Raw genomic sequence first — 18,881 nt, 5'->3', positions numbered from 1 at the left:
ATTATTTTGTTTTCGTTCACATTTTATTATACTGTATAGTGTATAATATATGCGAACGCTATCAGGTAAATGCTTAATAGAATTACATACTTTAAAATATATTTTTTATATTTTGTTTACCATACAATAATATTTAATAAATAATAATTTCATCTATTTCAGTTATTATTAATTTAGGCCATTTAGGGTTATCAATTTATCATTATAACTATTATTATCTTTAAGAAACAATTAAACATATTTTTAACACTGATAAATTAATTACTAAAATTTCATATACTATTCAGATTGATATTTTATACTTAAACGAGTTATATAAATTATACTTACAACTGAATAGTTGTTAAAATAACATAAAATTATTTATAATCGTACTGTAAATTTGTAAAGTTTTTAGATTTAAATATTTGATTAACTTTTTTATATAGGCATTGCAAGAGTCTTTATGATTATGTTATTATTAATCTAAAATACAAACTTAACATGAACAATACGTCAAGCACTTACGCGCGTCTTGAAATCACATTAGAATATCTGTTTTGCTAATATTTACTTAAATCGTTTATAAAAAAACAAGATGGATATAAGATATTTTGCATGATTAAAATTCATATTATTATTTTTTATTATATGCATTTACGCATTACGCATACAAGATAGTAGAAGATAAATAGTTTTAAGTTAAATCTTGGGTCGTTGTTATTGCAAGAATATCTCGAGAAATAAATTTAAATACATGATAAGGTACCTATCTATGATAAATAACATTTTAGTTATTATTGGGAGTTGTGACTTGTTCTGTAGTTGTTGACTATTTACATACATTTTAGGATTTTAGAAATATAGGTTTATAGGTAGGTACCTAAATATTTTATAATACATTGTATAAAGGTATTAAGGTATACTTACATATGTATTATTTACTTTGCCCAAACATCTTAGACATTGTACACAATGTTTGGGCATTGTATTACAATTAACGTAACACTGATTTTTGAAAACACCGATTAGTAAATATATTTTATTTTGTAATTTTATATATAAACTATAAAGGAACAATCATCTAAATATGATTTTAAAATCTAATTTTAGTTAATTTGTTGAAAATAGTGAAAATTTTGTTACATCGATATTTATATTTATATTTTATAGTTTATACGAATAACTTGCTATTATTATATTATTATTTATATAGGACGGCGTTTTGGATAGGCAATATAAAGTTATTTCCTTTATCTTTTAAAATACATAATTACAAATAATATATTATCTAACAAGTAACAATAACTGATTAATAAATTATTAATTAAGCCAATTTAAAAACTAAGCAGATGTCTACCTATTTAAATAGTAAAATAAATATTTTACTTATATCTAAAATCTATTTCAAAACAATCTAGGTATGCTTAAGCTCTTAACACAATTCAATTAAAGTTTATTTTTTCTTCGTCATTACTAACATCTTCGGACATATTTCTTGACTTTAGAAATATCCTTACATCCTACAGCCTTTTTAAAAAAAAGTGGCGATTGTATTAATATTATACATTGTAGACCTAATGCTGATATGCATTATGTCATTCATCCCAAGATTATTTGAGTTAATTTAATTACAAAAATTAATCTCTATTATAACATAATATAATATCTATTATTATTTATTATACCTATGTTTAGAATTTTAAATTTGAATTTTGACTACAATTCTATACATCTCCAACTTCAAATTTGGTTAATCATTATAAGTATTAAATTAATTAAATTGAAAAAGGTAATCAGGTAAATACTCGTATAAGGTAATCTATACAGATATGAGCATAGCATTTGATATGGTAAACAATGTAGTATTGATTCAAAATTTGGAGTTGATGCCTGATGGGTCTTAGACTCTTAGAGATCATATTTTTAAATGATTACGTTCAAACGCAATATACAGAGTAATTCATGTTCCCCTTTTTTGTTCAATTTATGCAATTATTCAGTCTAATTTTTTGAATTTTCAAATATACTTAATGACCATATTTTTAAAATCCTTATGATTGTTTGTACTACCTTTTAAGGAGCGTCCTATGGAAATACTAAATTCAGTTTTTAAATAAGAACCTTTTTTCTAAAGTAATTTACTTAGCAGATATTTTTTTCTAAAATTGTTAATACAAATAATATATCATTTTATGATGTACACATTGAGATTTGCGACGAATGTACCTATGTGGTTACATGCTACATGTCATAAATCTTAATAATTACGTTTACCTACATAAGGAACATTTTTCATCAAGTATGCTTATTCCCTCATTTTTACTTATTTTATTAATCAATTTATTTAAAACTGTAATTATATATATTTTCAATTACCTAAGTACTTCGATTTTTTTTTTTAATATTATTTAAGGAATGCCTTATAGCAACAAACTTTTATTTTTCAAATAATATTGAAATGTCTATAGAGTAGTGCATAATTTAACTATAGATATTTATGTAGGTAGCTAAAACATAGTTTGGCTTAACAAAAATTACTATGATCTATAACAGCGTTTCTCAATCTGGGGGTCATGATTGCCTTGGCTGGGGGTTGCGGTAGTCAAAAATAATAAAATAATGATTTAAAAAATGAATTTTTCATTCAAAATTTGGCTTTCCCAACGATATGATACAAATTTATACTTAATATAGATAGGGAGGGAGGTTGCAAAGTGATTGAGCATATTTTAGACCTTTTTTGGGGGTTGCGAGAATAAAAAGGTTGAGAAACGCTGATCTATAATATACTATGTCATATACTATTTGAATTATTATGAACTGATTATAGTTAAGAAAATAATAAATATTATTAATTAGTTAACAAAGTTCAATTTTTTGGATAGTTAAGGCACAGATTAAATTAGTATAAAACACTTTGATATACAGCCACAGGACATAGTGCATTATAATAATTAACAGTTGATTTAATATTTACTTTAATGTATTTTGTTTTTAGGCTTTATGTACATAATACATATATAAGAAAACTATATTATTTTTCATTATTAAGTATTTTTAACCTGATAATTATATTATTGTTATATAACCAAGTGTTAAAGTACAACAATGCACAAATCATAAAGTAATTTTTTTTTCAAGAATAGTTTTGTATAAAAATGTAAACATTAATAAAGTAGATAGGCACATAAATTAAACTTACTCTAAACAATATGATTTAAGAGATTTAAGAATATTATAGTATAACTTGTTCTATTGTTCACTGGGATTAACAATTTTGATATTATAAGGGAATTTATCACAGAAAGAACATTTTACATTTAAATCACACTACAATGGTATAACAAAAACAAAAAAATGACACAATTTATTTGTAGAACAAATCAGATTAACTGACTTTGACGTAACAAGTTGTCGCACTAGCATCACAATCCTCATACTCATTAATATGCACTAGTTCAACTTCGCTTAGGGTGTCTAGTTGTACACATGCACACCGAAAAGACAACTTTCCATTTTCATCCAATGATTGTAATTTACGAGGTACTCCAATCCAATTCCTTTTAATACCACCACTATATATATTAAAAAAAATAATTATCAACATTTTATTAAAATCTAAAATAATTAGACAATATCTATATTTTTATCGATCTAACCTCAATGTAGTACACCAGACTTTACTTTTTTGATTTTCTTGAACATATTCTATATTACAATTTGGATATCGTGCCATTTCTTTATTTTTAGTTGCTTTAGCCATTTTACTTGATTTTATTTTCTCATAGACCAACTTACTATAGTCTGTTTCTTTACCAGATGAATCATAATATCGTCCTATTAATTTTCCTAAAACACCATATTAATAATATTTATTAAAATATGGTATGTAACATTCAAATAAAAAAACTAAAACACAACTTAGGAATATACATTATTATATTTAGTAGTTAGTAATTAATATAAAAATATAAATTATAAGTACCAATTTCTTTGTATTTTTTCTTATAAGTATTGAGCCAAGTATCCAGTCCTATTAAATCATTTGGATCCATATCACTGACATGATCAGTTAGGTTTTCTTCGTCGAATAAACCAGTTATAAATGAACGACTGGCATCACGACCTAAAAATATATTATTTTAAACAAAAAATAGCAATTTTTTAATATTTTTGATTTGAGTAAAAACTATTAAAAATAAATAAGTATTTTTTGTAATAAACAAAATATAAAAAACAACTTGTTTTAAATTATTGTTATTGTAGGTAGGAATTTAGGTACTTACCAGAAAATCCACTATATGAACCACCAGGTCCATAGAACCTTCTACCCTCTGTCACGTCAAATACAATGCCAAGAATGGATAAATATATTTTGCCTCCATCAACACCATTGTATCGACTTAATCGAGTTGTATCGAAAAGCGAACACACTTTAGGTGTGTTAATTAAGAATCGTTCAAAAATTGCATAGCTGCATAGTAAGTTTTGAGCGGGTTCATAGAAAAATAGCATAGATAATACTAACACTATAATTGTTATACATGAGAAAAAAGTATTTTTTAAATTAAAACCCTCCATATTAGTTATTACCTAATAATTAATATTGTTATGCGATATCTATTTGTTTACAATGATTTATTTAAAATAAGATAATAATAACAAATAATAAGTAACTAGTAATTAGCAATAATTATTAATAATCATAATAATTTTAATTTTTAAGTATTGAATTCTTCATATAAAATAATAAAAAAGATTTCTAAAAGTAAATTTTAAATCATGATTTTAAAACTATGACAACCACTTTGTGATAAGCAGTGAGCAAGTAATATCATAGAAATAAAAATATTAAATTCGCCACGACCGGTTAGGTAGTTAGGTTAGGTCTGTATTCTACATAGTTTGAGCTGGCCATGACGGGTTTGTTAATTCATTATAAATACTCTACCTATTGCAACAGAACAGAATAATATATTATAATATAATATATATATTATATTATAATCGACACATAATATTGTGTTATCATTATGCAGTCGATTTAAAATCCTTATCATTTTGTTGTTATTAAAATAAATAAATAAATAAATAAATCTGTTATCTAAAAAATATGCGCGGCGATTTTTATTTGATTTTATACTGTACTACTACTGTAGTACTAATAGTATTATAGAAGTGTAACACGTTATTAAATTACGTACGTGAAAATATAAATAAAGAACTGTTGCAAAACTGGTATTTTATATATTTCTGATAAATTTACATAAATTAAAATTTTTTCTTCAATTTCATTTGTATGATTTACTTGTTTGAGTGAACTGTTTAAATTTTTTCTAAATTATCTTTGGTGTGGTTGTATTTATAAGACATATTACTTATTTAACCATTGCCTTATATTCATCATGAGTGACAGTGACTTTTTTAATAATTTAAAATAAACGGAAAGCTTCTAACTACAAAATACAGATTTACCTTAGAACGCGAAAAAATTCCCATTAAATTTATGGGTTATTGAGAAAAATTAGAATTATGAGAAAAATCCAAAAGACAATTATTTAACTGTAAGTAGAGTTAAAATAATATTGACAATAATAAATATTAGATATCATACACCGAATCATTGCATAATCTCATTATAATATAGGCAATATAGCAAAGAAGATGATTATAATAGGGTATTATTTATATTTATTATTTTTTTGTTCTGAATGATAATCCTACAGATATAAAAAAAGTTTTATTTACATAGCACAAAAATATAATTGTTCAGCAGTTTTGACAAGATTAAAGCCAATGTATTTCCTCGAATATGTAATAGCAGAGTGTTCACATGTTGGGAAAATAAATATAATCCTAACACAACCTGTTTTAGGTCCTGATAGCATTATTTGTGAAAATGATAATTTTTATTCAAAATGTATTGAAGAGTTATTCTCGAAAGATAGAGCAAATTTAATTAGAGTCTTAAAGAGGTAATTATAATATTCTAAAATAGGGTTTTAAATGTATTTGTGAAATCAATTGTGTTTATAATTCTGTAATTAATATCAGTGCTCGACTTGGCAAAATTAAAGTAGGGGGGACTCTGTTTACTTTTTTAAAAAAAGCGTCCCTATTACTTATTCAACGTTATTGAGCCATGGGGGCTATTCCCCCATACCTCCTAATACCCCTCTTTAAATCATGAAAAATATTTATAAATAGGTAATCAATAAGAAAAAAAAAGTTAATATAAAACATAGGTAATTAGAAATCATTGTACCTGTTGTATATATATATATATATCTTATATTAGGAATGATAACTAACTCAAAAGGATTAAATAAGTAAATAAATAAAAAAAACATCGATTTTTACTTTTTTATTTTTATAGATGCACGATTTTGAAACAATCCATAAAACAAATTATGATGGTATTTCGTGCATTTTGATAAAAAAGTCCAAACCTAACCTAACCGTCTCGTGCGTTCCCCTTAAAAATAATAATAGGGGTACGCTAAAATTTCTGAAAAATTAGTTGGGGTATTCCGTCCCTCCCCAAGTCGAGCATTTATATATTATATGTATATGAATATGATTATTATGATTAATGATTATTGTTACTTTTATTATGGATCAGACTCCACAAATTAATCGACAATGACACATTGCGATGGACTATCCGTTTTTCCACATTTTTCCCTACTTGCATTCTTCCCGTATATGGTGCAATTCATTATTATACACACGCTTTGTTTTTATTATTATCATTCATCAATATAATATAACACTAATAAAAAATAATTAAAAAATTACTTTTATTATTGATGTTTGTTCTGCTCAGGTGAGTTGTCGGTAGGTATACCAATATGGTATGCATAATAAAGATTTTCTCTGAACTTCGTTGCCCGTTGGCCATTGCATCAGACTGAATTGACTACCAGAACTCCCCTATAAATAATTAAACTATACCATCCTTTATATTTGTATAAATATTTTATAGTAAAATATTACCTTCGTCAATCATCATATTTCTCTCGCTCCGATTATCATCGCATTATTTTGTCGTGTCCATTTCATAACGTTCAGATGCCTACCCGATTGAATTCAGGCGCATCTGTTTTAGTGTGAGGTGGATTTCTTATCCAGTTTGAATTCAGGCGTATCTGATATAGTGTATGTTAGACTACCTATCCAATTCAAATCTAGGAGCAATTAAAATCATTCGTTGAGGAGAACTCAGTCGAGACTTAAACAAATATTTCGTTTGTATATTGATTGATTATTTTTGGTTGTTTTGCTATACCTATATTTTTTACGAAATTCATAGTTTACACGGGACATTTTATAGAAATTTCAGATATTGAAAGTCCCAATAGTAGATTAAATTATATGAATGTTAATAAATCTATACAGAGTTGACAACTTCAAAAATTAAATTATTAGAAAATATAAATTGCCGCTTTTCAAGTATAACGACAACTTCAATACCTAAAATGATAAAAAAATGAAAATAAATTAATAATCCATCTTTACCGTTTTTTAATTTTATAGGATTGTTAAATCTAGTAACTATTAGTTATGTATGTTCCATTTTTATTCACAATTATCGAATAACTATGTTAAGAAAACTTTCAATGACTCACTACCACACGTCCAAACCCTAGTATTAAATGATATAGTAAGTATGGGAGTCTCCAAGTTTTGTGGCTTGTGTCTAACATCAGTCGACCGTATCTTAGTGCGTCTTGTGCTACTGTCTTGCTCCTGTTCTACAGCCACCACGTTTTAGCTTAGCTGAGATAGGTTTCCTAATCTGAGGAACACTATGTCTAGCCCGGCTTGGCGGACTGGCGTAAGTGGGGTCCCCTTTCCCGTGGTACCGGCTAGGTTTCTAGTTAACGTCCGTTAATAAATCTGGTCAGCTGGATGACCTGTCACTATTTTGGTTACCCAGCTGGCTAGTGGCGGGCCTGGTTTAGGTACAGTTGACGGATTACCAGAATTTACAGATGACAAATCTCTAAAAAGTTGTTAAACCCAACATTTCCATTAGAGAAGACATATATTTTAACACTTTATACATTCTGGACAAAAAGCAGACAATTCGAATAGTTCCTACTAAAAAATCCCTTGTTTGTTTAAAGTAGCATTACATTTACATTGGAAAGTTCCTATATAAGTTATTTTATTGTTAATGGATTCGTACAAGATAAATCAAATTCGGTGAAAACTTACTTAGAAAATCTGTCTGAAATCAGTTTATATAATGATGATAATAGGTTAAAAAAATGTATAATATATCATGATACTGCAGTAGGTATATTTATATAAGTACTAGGCATATTATACCTGGTATATAGTATATTCTTTACATCAGATATTCAGATGTAACGTATAAAAAATAAAAATATTAAATAATCTAACGTTATAATCTGTTCGTTTAAAACTTTCTCCGTAAACTAAAAATGTCATTAGAAATTTCGAAAGAACCCGAACTTGTAGACTACGGTTCTATTCTGATAAGTTAACAATTTATTTTATCGTAAATCTGAAGTATCCGATCGTCGGGCCGTGCACGACGTATGAGTTTTATGCGGGCGGCTTGTTTTGCCGTCTCGAAAAGTTTTAAACAAGAAATAAATACAATATATTCGTCATATTATATATATTTTCGTCTCGGGTTCCAATTCCCCTTTCCCTCACCACATGATTGCCTATTGGTCGTACAGAACTTTTTAACGTGAACGTGAATACCAAAACATAAAATGAAAAACATATCAATTATTATTATGGTATTATATATACTATACAGTATATACGAGCAGATAGTCTGCATGGAGTTTGTATACGGCATTAACTCCAATATTACCCACCCACCATTTGAACAGCCGCATTCAGCAAAACCCTGTGATAATAATCTTCTCTTTTGTATAAATGTTCGTAGTTCTCGTATACTGACAGGCATTACTGCAGCATACTGATTTATATATATATATAATTTTATATATTATTGTATGAAATATATTGCGTAATTTGTGCGATCACATTGTTACGGTGTGCAGATTAGTTCGATAGATCACTTATTGGAAGTTTTAAAAATGTTTGTGTATAAATATAGGTACAAGTATAAAAATTAAGTCATGGATCACTAAATGATGGCCCGTGGATGAACTTTAATTGGCTTGGAGACAGGTAATTTATTTTTTAAATTGTTATTTTTGATAGGTAATTTTTAAAATAGGTTTACATTTATTTTGGTTTTGATAGTTGATCTACAATTCAATTTTCATGGCTCCCAAAAACTTCTAGGTTTCTTAAATAGCCCAACTAAAATTATTAATTGGTAATCACTGAATTATAGCCTATAGGTAATATTACCTATAGAGTAAGTAAACTTAGTTAACAGTTCAGTTGTTATAATATTGATCTGTGATCTTTTAGATTTTAAAAGTTTTATCACCGCAAACATATTATTCAAATCTGTTCCGTAAGACTGTCATGGGGAAGAGTAATAGACTGTTGAATTAATTTCGCTACATGCCTTATTATAATAGTTATTTGCAGTCTTACAGAGACGATTAACGGTAACGACTAACGAGTATAATTTATTCAAATGGATATTTTTTTCCCGTTCGCACGTATATGAGTGCGGTGCATACATGAAATAGCGCAAAGCTATAATAATGCTAATGTGTACTATTATTATTATTACACTTTATAATAGCCGCGTTCATGTGTTTTCCCTCCCACCACATGACTTTTATTATAATATAGTTCGCGATATGGGTACAGCCGAGTTCAAATAAACGGCGTTCGATCGTAACTACAATAATAATAAATAAGATTTTGAACGTGGCACATAAAAATGGTAAACAGAATAATAATAATAACTATTTCGTACAGTAATAAGGTGCCTATATATGTATACAATGTTAATATAGTTAAAATATCTCTATCCTCTATTTACAAATCACCTTTATTATAACCAGTTTATACGATTCAATGACTTATAATATTATAATATGTATTATATTATGTGCGGTCGATTCGACATATTTTTTTCTTAACCAAATCGCTTAATCGCTCTCAATTTCCACGTAATTTTACCACACTTGCATGTGAGCGCCGTGCAAATCGAATATTAATAATAGGCCTACATAGGTACGACAGTATTATTGTATAATATAAATTATATTAATATTATACAGTATAATTCACCAAGTATGGTCACTACCGTTGTTTTTTTTTTTAGTAATAATAAACTTTCATTGGTTCAATAATCATAGCAGTAAACCAAGTCATAATAAAATATAGCAATATATAGATGTTTATGTTTAATTATATAATATACAAATATCGAAATTATTATCAACACAATCAATATGTATATTTTAAACACTATAATAATAATATAATGTGAATATAATAAAAATACGATATTTGTATTTAAGAATATTCTATCTTATTAAATTGCAGTCCATATTATATGATAATGATACGATCATAATAATTATTGAGAGTATTATGATAACATAATTTATTATTACACGTAGGTATAAGGTAATTTTATTATTTGCTTAGTTGTGTTATCTTTTATAAAGTAAAATTCAACAAAACAATAATAAGACAATTATTATTTTTTAATATGCGATTAGACTCCTGCTTTAGTTGAGTACTGTACTACTGTAGGCGCAAGAGCATATCTTTGCACCTGCTGCATAATGCCAGGGGATGCAAGCGAAGTACCGTAGTGCGCCTACAGAATGATGCAGTCACCGTGGATATTCGTTTTCAAATAGTTCGGTCGTGATGGTCACCGATGAATGATACGAAACGTAAATCGGTGCAAGTTATTTATTTTTCGTTCGCGTAAGCTTACTATATACAATAACACGATTCGACCGGCTCTATATAGATACCATATACGTGTATAAATAAATTATATGTGTAACATTGTAACCGACTTATAACACTGTACGGGACGTCTTTTGAAATCCGAATTAAACGTCGGTTTATGCGCGCGATGTATATATAATATATTTGCCGACGTAGGAGTGTGCCATTGTACGAGCCTTAAAAAGTGTGTCCATTGTTAAGTCAATACTGCCAGTGGGTCGTCGCGGCTACGGCGGTTATATTATTTACGTTCGCGATTCCGCCGCGAAACGTTCACCTCAATGAACTCGTTTGGCGTCCGATATTATAAATGTATTATATTATTATATTATACTATTATTATTATTAGTATTAGTATTACCATCATCGTCATATACGACCGCGTGTGTACTGTGTATGTATCATATTAATATTATACGAGCGTGCACGTCGAATAAATGCGTGGGTGGGTAGAACAATTATTATACTTTTAGACTTGACCTTTTATCTATTTTTGATGTTTTTTAACATGACCATGTATATTAAATATATAAAATATGTATAAACACATCGGTACGCACGTAGGCGGGTTGAGGGTGAGCACTGAATGTGGCTTAGCTCCATAGGCGGAGCTTGATAAATTTAGTTGGGAGGCTCAGGTCCCAGATTACTTAATGAAAATAATTATTAATAACTTCCTATTTAGTTAGAAATAATCTTGTATATACGTTTTGTAAAAACAATAATATAAAAATCAGTCAGTGTTCATTATGTGACAACTAATTATATTTCAATATAAATGTGAACAAATAAACTAAAATGTATTAATGTATAGCATATTATTACAATATTACTATTAACTACAAAATACAAATTCAAAAATAAATATTAAAATAAATCCTATGTAGAAGAAATAACTTTAACTGTTTCATTAAATAATATTTTAAATTGTAGGTTAAAATAAAAATTACTATTATTATGCCCTTTAAATAGTTTATTTGTAAATAAGATACAACATTGTAGGTACATAACTAGGGTATACATTTGAGGGCTAAACAGAAATTTAAGGGGGCTTAGCCCAAAAGACCTCTCCTAGCTCCGCCTATGCTTAGTACTTGCCACTCGATATACGCGAATTAGACATCTTATAATCAGTTTTCGGTTAAATGATTTATTTTTTGTTAGCCATTAATAAACTTTGGTCATAACATCAAATTTCAACCAGTTTAAGATTGGAAAACACCTTCAAAAGTTGAAATTAATATTATAATATAAAATATACAAAAAGCCTTCTAATACGGTCTGTATATAATCTGTTAGGAATTATGATATTTAAAAATTATATTAAATGAGACTTAAGCCCTTTCAAAAATAAATTAAAATCTATATTGGAATCACAGTATATATTATAATAATATAGCCCAATGTAAAATACAATGTTACAAAAATATAAAATAGATGTAATATTGAATTTAATATTTATTATGCTTGGACCGTTTTTAAAAATTATATAAATGTTGATAAATTTATATCAATTATTCAAATTTTCAAATTACCATATCCTTCTAATCTTCCTAACCCATTATTATAGACTTATTATTCTTAGTACACAAATCATATTTTAAAAAATTCATCAACATTTCTAGAAAAATCATCTGCTAAAAATGTATAGTAAAAAGTGTGGTTATTTAAAAAAAAACTAAAGTTTGTTATCACCACGTACTACTCTTTAGTATTTATATAGTCATAATATGATATTTTAGTAATTAGTATACCTAAAAGTTCCAAAAATCACAATTTGAACAAATGCATTATTAATTAAAAAAAAAAAGAAGGGATGAACATGCTTAGTGAACTACAAATCACTGTGTGAAACTAATCCGATCCACGGGCGATTGTCATTCATTGTCGTATTCATTTTATAATTTGATGATGTAATTTTCAATATACTGATTTTTGTTTGTATTTTTATCGTATCATATATATTTAAATTATATATAAATAATATTATTATAATTTATAGTCAGTAATAACCAGAGTATGGATTTTGAAGCAATAAAAATCTTCCAAAAAAGTTTAAAAATAGTATTAAATTTAAATTATTAGCTTATAAAATTATTAAAAATATGTATTTTAATAAAATAGATATCTATTCTCAAGCTTACTGTTCCTTCTTCCACAGATAGTCTGTAAATTAAATTTATTCTGCTTATGATAATTTATAAAAAAATAAATAAATTACATTTTTTTTAAGTTTCAAACAAAAATTAATATTAACCTTTTAAATACGTTTATTCAAAACATATTTCAAAAATAAATTACTTTAATAAAAAAAGTACCAAAAATACCCCAAAAAAGCATAAAAATAAAAATAAAACAAAATTTTATGTATTTGATTCTAATTAGTATATTAAATTAAATCGAATTTATAGCTCACATAGCTTCGTTTTAGAGCAATAGAATTAAAAGCAAATGCCGTCAAAATCAGTACTCTAGTTATAATTAATAACTTACTTAATATGAATAATAGTTTTTTATGTTATTATTTTTTTCTATTGAATATATTGAATACTGAATTATTTCGAAATTCGTCTTCAAATAACTATAACAAAAAAAAAAAAATCCAAAAACCATTAAGCATTAAGCATTAAAATGTTATTAAAACGTCTAGACATACCATTAAATACTTAACTAATATCTTTATAATATCACGTTATCACTAGTCGTTCATCGATTCTAAAAGTAGAATTTTTGAGCATATTATATTGTTATCGTGTTAATGTGAATGTCAGAATATCTGATGAAGACATATGTAGTTGTATTTTTTGTTTGTTATTCTTTATTGTTGAATGTTACATTATTTTGGAATTCGTCTTCAAATAAGAATTAGAAAAAAAATCCTAAAACAATTAAGCATTAAAATGTTATTAAAATATCTAGAATTCTAGACATTCCAAAAAAATACTTAACTAATATCTTTATATCAGTCGTCGTCCATCTATTCTAAAAGTGGAATTTTGGGTGTAATTTATTATTATTGTAATAATGTGGTTATCAGAATACTGAATATGGTATGGGGACATGCAGAGTTGGTTTTTGTAGTTATTATTTTTTGTTATTTATGTTGTATTATTTAGAAACTTGTCTTCAGATAAGAGATAACTATATTTTACAAAAAAAAAAAAATAATAAAAAAATATTCAATCATTATTTTATGCTATCCTTAATTATGCTATTTTTTGAGCGTATACTATTAACGTATAATAAATCATAAATCATAATCATTTATGAATTTTGCATTCATATAAATTGTTATAAATATAAATAACGATCGTCGTATTTTAAAATATTCATAATTTTGCTCCAAAAATTGATGTATTATTGAAAGCGTATGCAGAGATCTCAGATAATATAATTATTAATTTTTATAATCAGTCATTTTACTCTAATATTAAAAACAATAGAGTAGCAGAATTTTTCTAAATATAAAATTTGGTGTGTTATACGTAGGTGTATTACAAAGACAAAACATGAAGGTAAGATATTATAGCTTAGTAGTAAAAACTGACCTCGCTTATAAAATTCATATTATAGTTTTTATTTGGTTACAAAAATTATAGCACATATAATAAATGTAAATATAAATAATTGTGAAAATTTCAAGTTTCAACTGTAGTATGGTTATTTGTTCTTGAATAAAAACTACTAAAACTATAAAAACTTTTTTTGATTTTTTGAAAATTACTGGAAACTTTTTGCTTTTGGTCCAATTTTGAACTAGAAACCACTCTTAAAGTTGAAAATATAATCACTTTTACTATCTATTAATCTGTTGTTACTGGATGCCAGTAGATACAATAATAAAACACATATCATTGTAAAACTAATTCATATATCGCATTATTCACTATTCAGAATCCAAAATAACATTATAGAATATTTACTTTTTTTTAAATCTTTAGTAGGTATCAATAATTATTAATTTATATTTATCATTTATTACATTGGGCATTGGCTTTACAGTATATAGCTGCTCTGTGGCAATGCCAAAATATCGAATTTACAAAACATACAAGTATTCCAATCAAAAATTCTCAGACTCATAATGTCATAAACTCTTACTAATGCTCCTTCTTATATTTCAAACCACAACCTTCACACAGACTTCCATATTCCTAAAGTCACCGAAACAGCCGAGTTATATTATTCTAAATTTAAAAAATGCCTCCAGAATCACACCTACCCTCACGTTAAAAAAACTATTACCTATCTCCATCCCCGGAATCCCCCCCCCCAGAAGACTCAAGCGACAATGGCAAGATACCTTATAAATTAAATACACAAATACCTAAATAATTTGTAAATTCATGCCGAAGTGCCTTCATTGATTGGTTCTTTCAGTCTTTTCTCAAGTAAGAGTGACCACCAACCACATTATAATATAATTTAAGAAAAAACACCCATTATGCTTATTGTACTTTTTTTAGTTATAGATTAAAAATTTATTGGACCCCAAGTAAGCAAAATTTACATTATTGTTTGTCCACCGGAATTTATAATCAGTAAAATACATCTGCAATACATGAAATTTTCGATCAGTAAGATTTTTGGATTTAATTTTTCCAAACTTTATTGTATTGGCAGTTAATGTTATTAAATATGGTTGGACGCCTGCAAGCTGACACACGTGTAAATATATTATTTTGATAGTTTGCAAAATCTTAACCTTTGAAATTGGCTGGGTGCTTCTTTTGCAAAGAGCGCATCTGGCTGAATAATACAAAACAGTTATGTGTAATTTATGTATTTTCTAAAAAATCTAATATTAGCTTTTTGAGTTTATTGATAATTTAAACATTTATTCAACCTGACATAAAAATATTTTAAAACAAACATGGTTTTATTTAGGATTTTTTCATTAGGTAGTTGAATATTTTTAATGTTATTTGTTTAATTTTATTTTTATCAGACATATTGTTTAAAATTATTCGTTTAATTTGTGCAAAACGACATAATATGTAGGTAGGTGATTTTTAATCGTAAGTAACTACAATTTTTATTATTTTGGCGAATGTAAAAAATGTTTTTATTTATATTATTATGGCCAAAAAATATAAATACTTAATATGTTGATTTATTTATTAACATATTGTGTTAAGTGTACACTGTGTGACATGTATAATGTTTTTAGAGACAATTTTGAATATAGAGAGGTGTGTTAACTATACCGCTTGGTGAATGGTTGTCACTCAACCAAAAACATGTATATATTTAAAATTTAAAATTCTAATTTTTAAGTGTTTAACTTTGGTCGGAATCAATAAAATAATATTTCATTATTCAGTTCAGCGCACTGAGATTTATAGTAGTAGGTTATATAACCTGTCATTACAGATTTAAGCTTGTTCATGAACATAATATAAAGTATAGGACCCGTGGACCCGTGCATAATGGGTCACTTAATATATAAAATATTCATTTATTTATCAATATTCTATTATTATGTCATTCAAAAGATAAAATTCTTATGCACTAAAAAATATTTCTTGAGAAACTTAATTTGTAAAAATACAATAATAAAATAATTTTTTTAAAGTTAAATATTTTTGTCTCGTTTGTAAACATTTGGGATATATGTAAAATAAATAAAGATAAAAACCATTACGTAATTGTTTTCGAATATCAACAATTTTTTTTTTATTCCAGTTTGTACTTATAAATTTGTAGATACCTAAACAATATTATGAATAACGTTTTTTGTTTTCATCATACTTAATATGTTGTTAAACATAATATTTAATATTTCATAATAATATTATTAAAAATAAAAAATAAAATAAAAAATCACAATGCTTTATACTATAAAGTTTATAGTAAGTTTTAGTACAGAGCGTGTTTTTTGTTATCGAGTAAATATAGGTCACTATATAAAATACTTCAAATCTCTAAAAAAAGATGTCGCATGTGTATATTTGTAGTGTTTTTAAACACGTAATAACAACTCATGATGAATTTTATTTTACATTTTTAAGTCTTAGATATTAATATTGAAAATTGTAAACTTTTTTAACTGTAAAATAATTTGTACATTTCAGTGATTTTGACGAATATGGTCAAAATTTAAATTTTAAACGCTTATAAAAAATGTGTGCTTAATGCATTTTTATATTACTATAGTAACAACCAGCGACGGACTTACCATTTTTCCGTCCTAAGGCATTATAACACTATTATATTATATAAATAAAATTAGAAATATAGTATATGCTGAAAAATTGTGGCGCTCCCGAAAGATGTTGCGCCCAAGACACGTGCCTAGGTTACTTATGCGTAAATCTGCACCCGATAACAACTTATCGACATCAGAACCTTAAATTAAACTTAAGAACTATTAACTCGAAAGATACATTTTTATCATAATTCATAGAAAAAAACGAAATAAGGATAAAATGTAAAATATCTATAATATATTACTCTAAAATAAACGTCTCAAAATATATTGCTAATTATATAATGTCTAGAAAATATTTTTATTCATATAATATAAGTATATTATAAGTATAGTATATAGTAAAAGTCTTAAATATGTCCATTTTATATTTATATTTTTACTCATGCTTGAATTACAACAAAAAACAAAGTATCAATTTTGTCAAAAATTTCGAGTACCTATTGTGTAAATAAATATTACCGTTTTCCGTAATTTTTTTTAGTTTAATTTGATTAATAGGGTATTTGGAATTTTTATTTTTGACAAAAGTTACTATCTAGAATATATAGATTCATTTTAATATCAGTCATTACATTAAAGTAGTAATTTGAAACTTTTTTACCACTCCTAAAGTTGACGTCAGATACACTGAATTGCTGAATAACTATTCACTTGTAGATTTGTATAGACAGAATTTAAAAAACAAGGTTTTTATTTACACTATAAATATTGTTAATGTAAAATTTATTTTAAAATTAATCTCATTTACCATAATGAAATATTCTAAAGAATATAAATTCGTTGTCATATGACCAACTCTGGAGGAAATCGCTTGTTCCATCTTACGACAGGCGTACCCACGTTCCCCTATCATTATAATTTATAATAAATTCTATTCTATAAAATGTGCTGTCTGATCTCCACAATCACCATTTGATGTTTACATTCATATGTATACAATATACATATATATACAGTTTTATCCAATTTCAACACCCAAAAGTACATAAGTATACAGACGAACAATTACTTTCTCGTTGTCATCAAATTTAAAGGGTTCATAAATCAAAACAGGGTTAATTATTATGATCATAAAATAAAACAACGATTTTTACAGCCGTATAGATAATAATGATATGATTTTTTAATTTAATATTTGAGGTCAAAATGTAGAAGTATCAATAATAATTATTTTAAATTGGTTTAACGATTAATTACACTATGTTCACCGAGGGAGATTGGTAATTTATATTTCTCCTTATAGTCATAGAATAGAAGATAGGTCCCGGAGGTAGTTTCAGATTAATTTTGTATACCCACAGAAGTGAGTTTATACGGGTGCTCCTGCTTGGAGCGCACAGGCAATATATATCATATATATTAAGCTTTACACACACTTGTATATATTGTTTTGAATGGTACAAAAAAGTTTGATGGCGGTAAAACAATTTGTCTCTTCTCGTTTCACCACTACCCTCACATTGTATATTCCCTTTTAGGCTTTTCGTAGTATTAATAGGACCTATATATTATTATAAATTTAATATATATATATATATATATGTAAACACTATATAACAGGAAACTTGTGCGCAAATGGCCGTTCCGGCCGTAGTTTGATTTTCACGGTAGATCGAATGATGCCTCACAGATAAGTGTACCATTTTGTACTTGTATACCCTTATTAATATTTACTTGGGGTGTATTGTGTCTAAATATATATAGGCGTATTGACCTCGGAGATTACTATTGCATCGTTGGTTGAGGTGTATTTTATACCTATACATGTAGGTAGATGCATTCACGTGTGATTTAACTATGTCAGTGG

General features: G+C 26.4%; 1 protein-coding gene across 1 annotated transcript; it reads right to left on the bottom strand.

The window, feature by feature from the left end:
• Positions 1–2,947: 2,947 nt before the first annotated feature.
• LOC132922670 (neuferricin) lies at positions 2,948–4,912 on the bottom strand. Its single transcript, XM_060986301.1, has 4 exons — positions 4,269–4,912; positions 3,968–4,108; positions 3,642–3,831; positions 2,948–3,557 (listed from the first exon to the last, which is right to left on the bottom strand). Exons 1-4 carry the CDS (start codon positions 4,561–4,563, stop codon positions 3,371–3,373), a joined length of 813 nt encoding a protein of 270 aa, XP_060842284.1. The 5' UTR covers positions 4,564–4,912; the 3' UTR covers positions 2,948–3,370.
• Positions 4,913–18,881: the final 13,969 nt, after the last annotated feature.

The sequence above is a fragment of the Rhopalosiphum padi genome, chromosome 2 (assembly GCF_020882245.1).
Source record: "Rhopalosiphum padi isolate XX-2018 chromosome 2, ASM2088224v1, whole genome shotgun sequence".
Taxonomy (NCBI): domain Eukaryota; kingdom Metazoa; phylum Arthropoda; class Insecta; order Hemiptera; family Aphididae; genus Rhopalosiphum; species Rhopalosiphum padi.
This window is presented reverse-complemented; position numbering and strand designations above follow the sequence as displayed.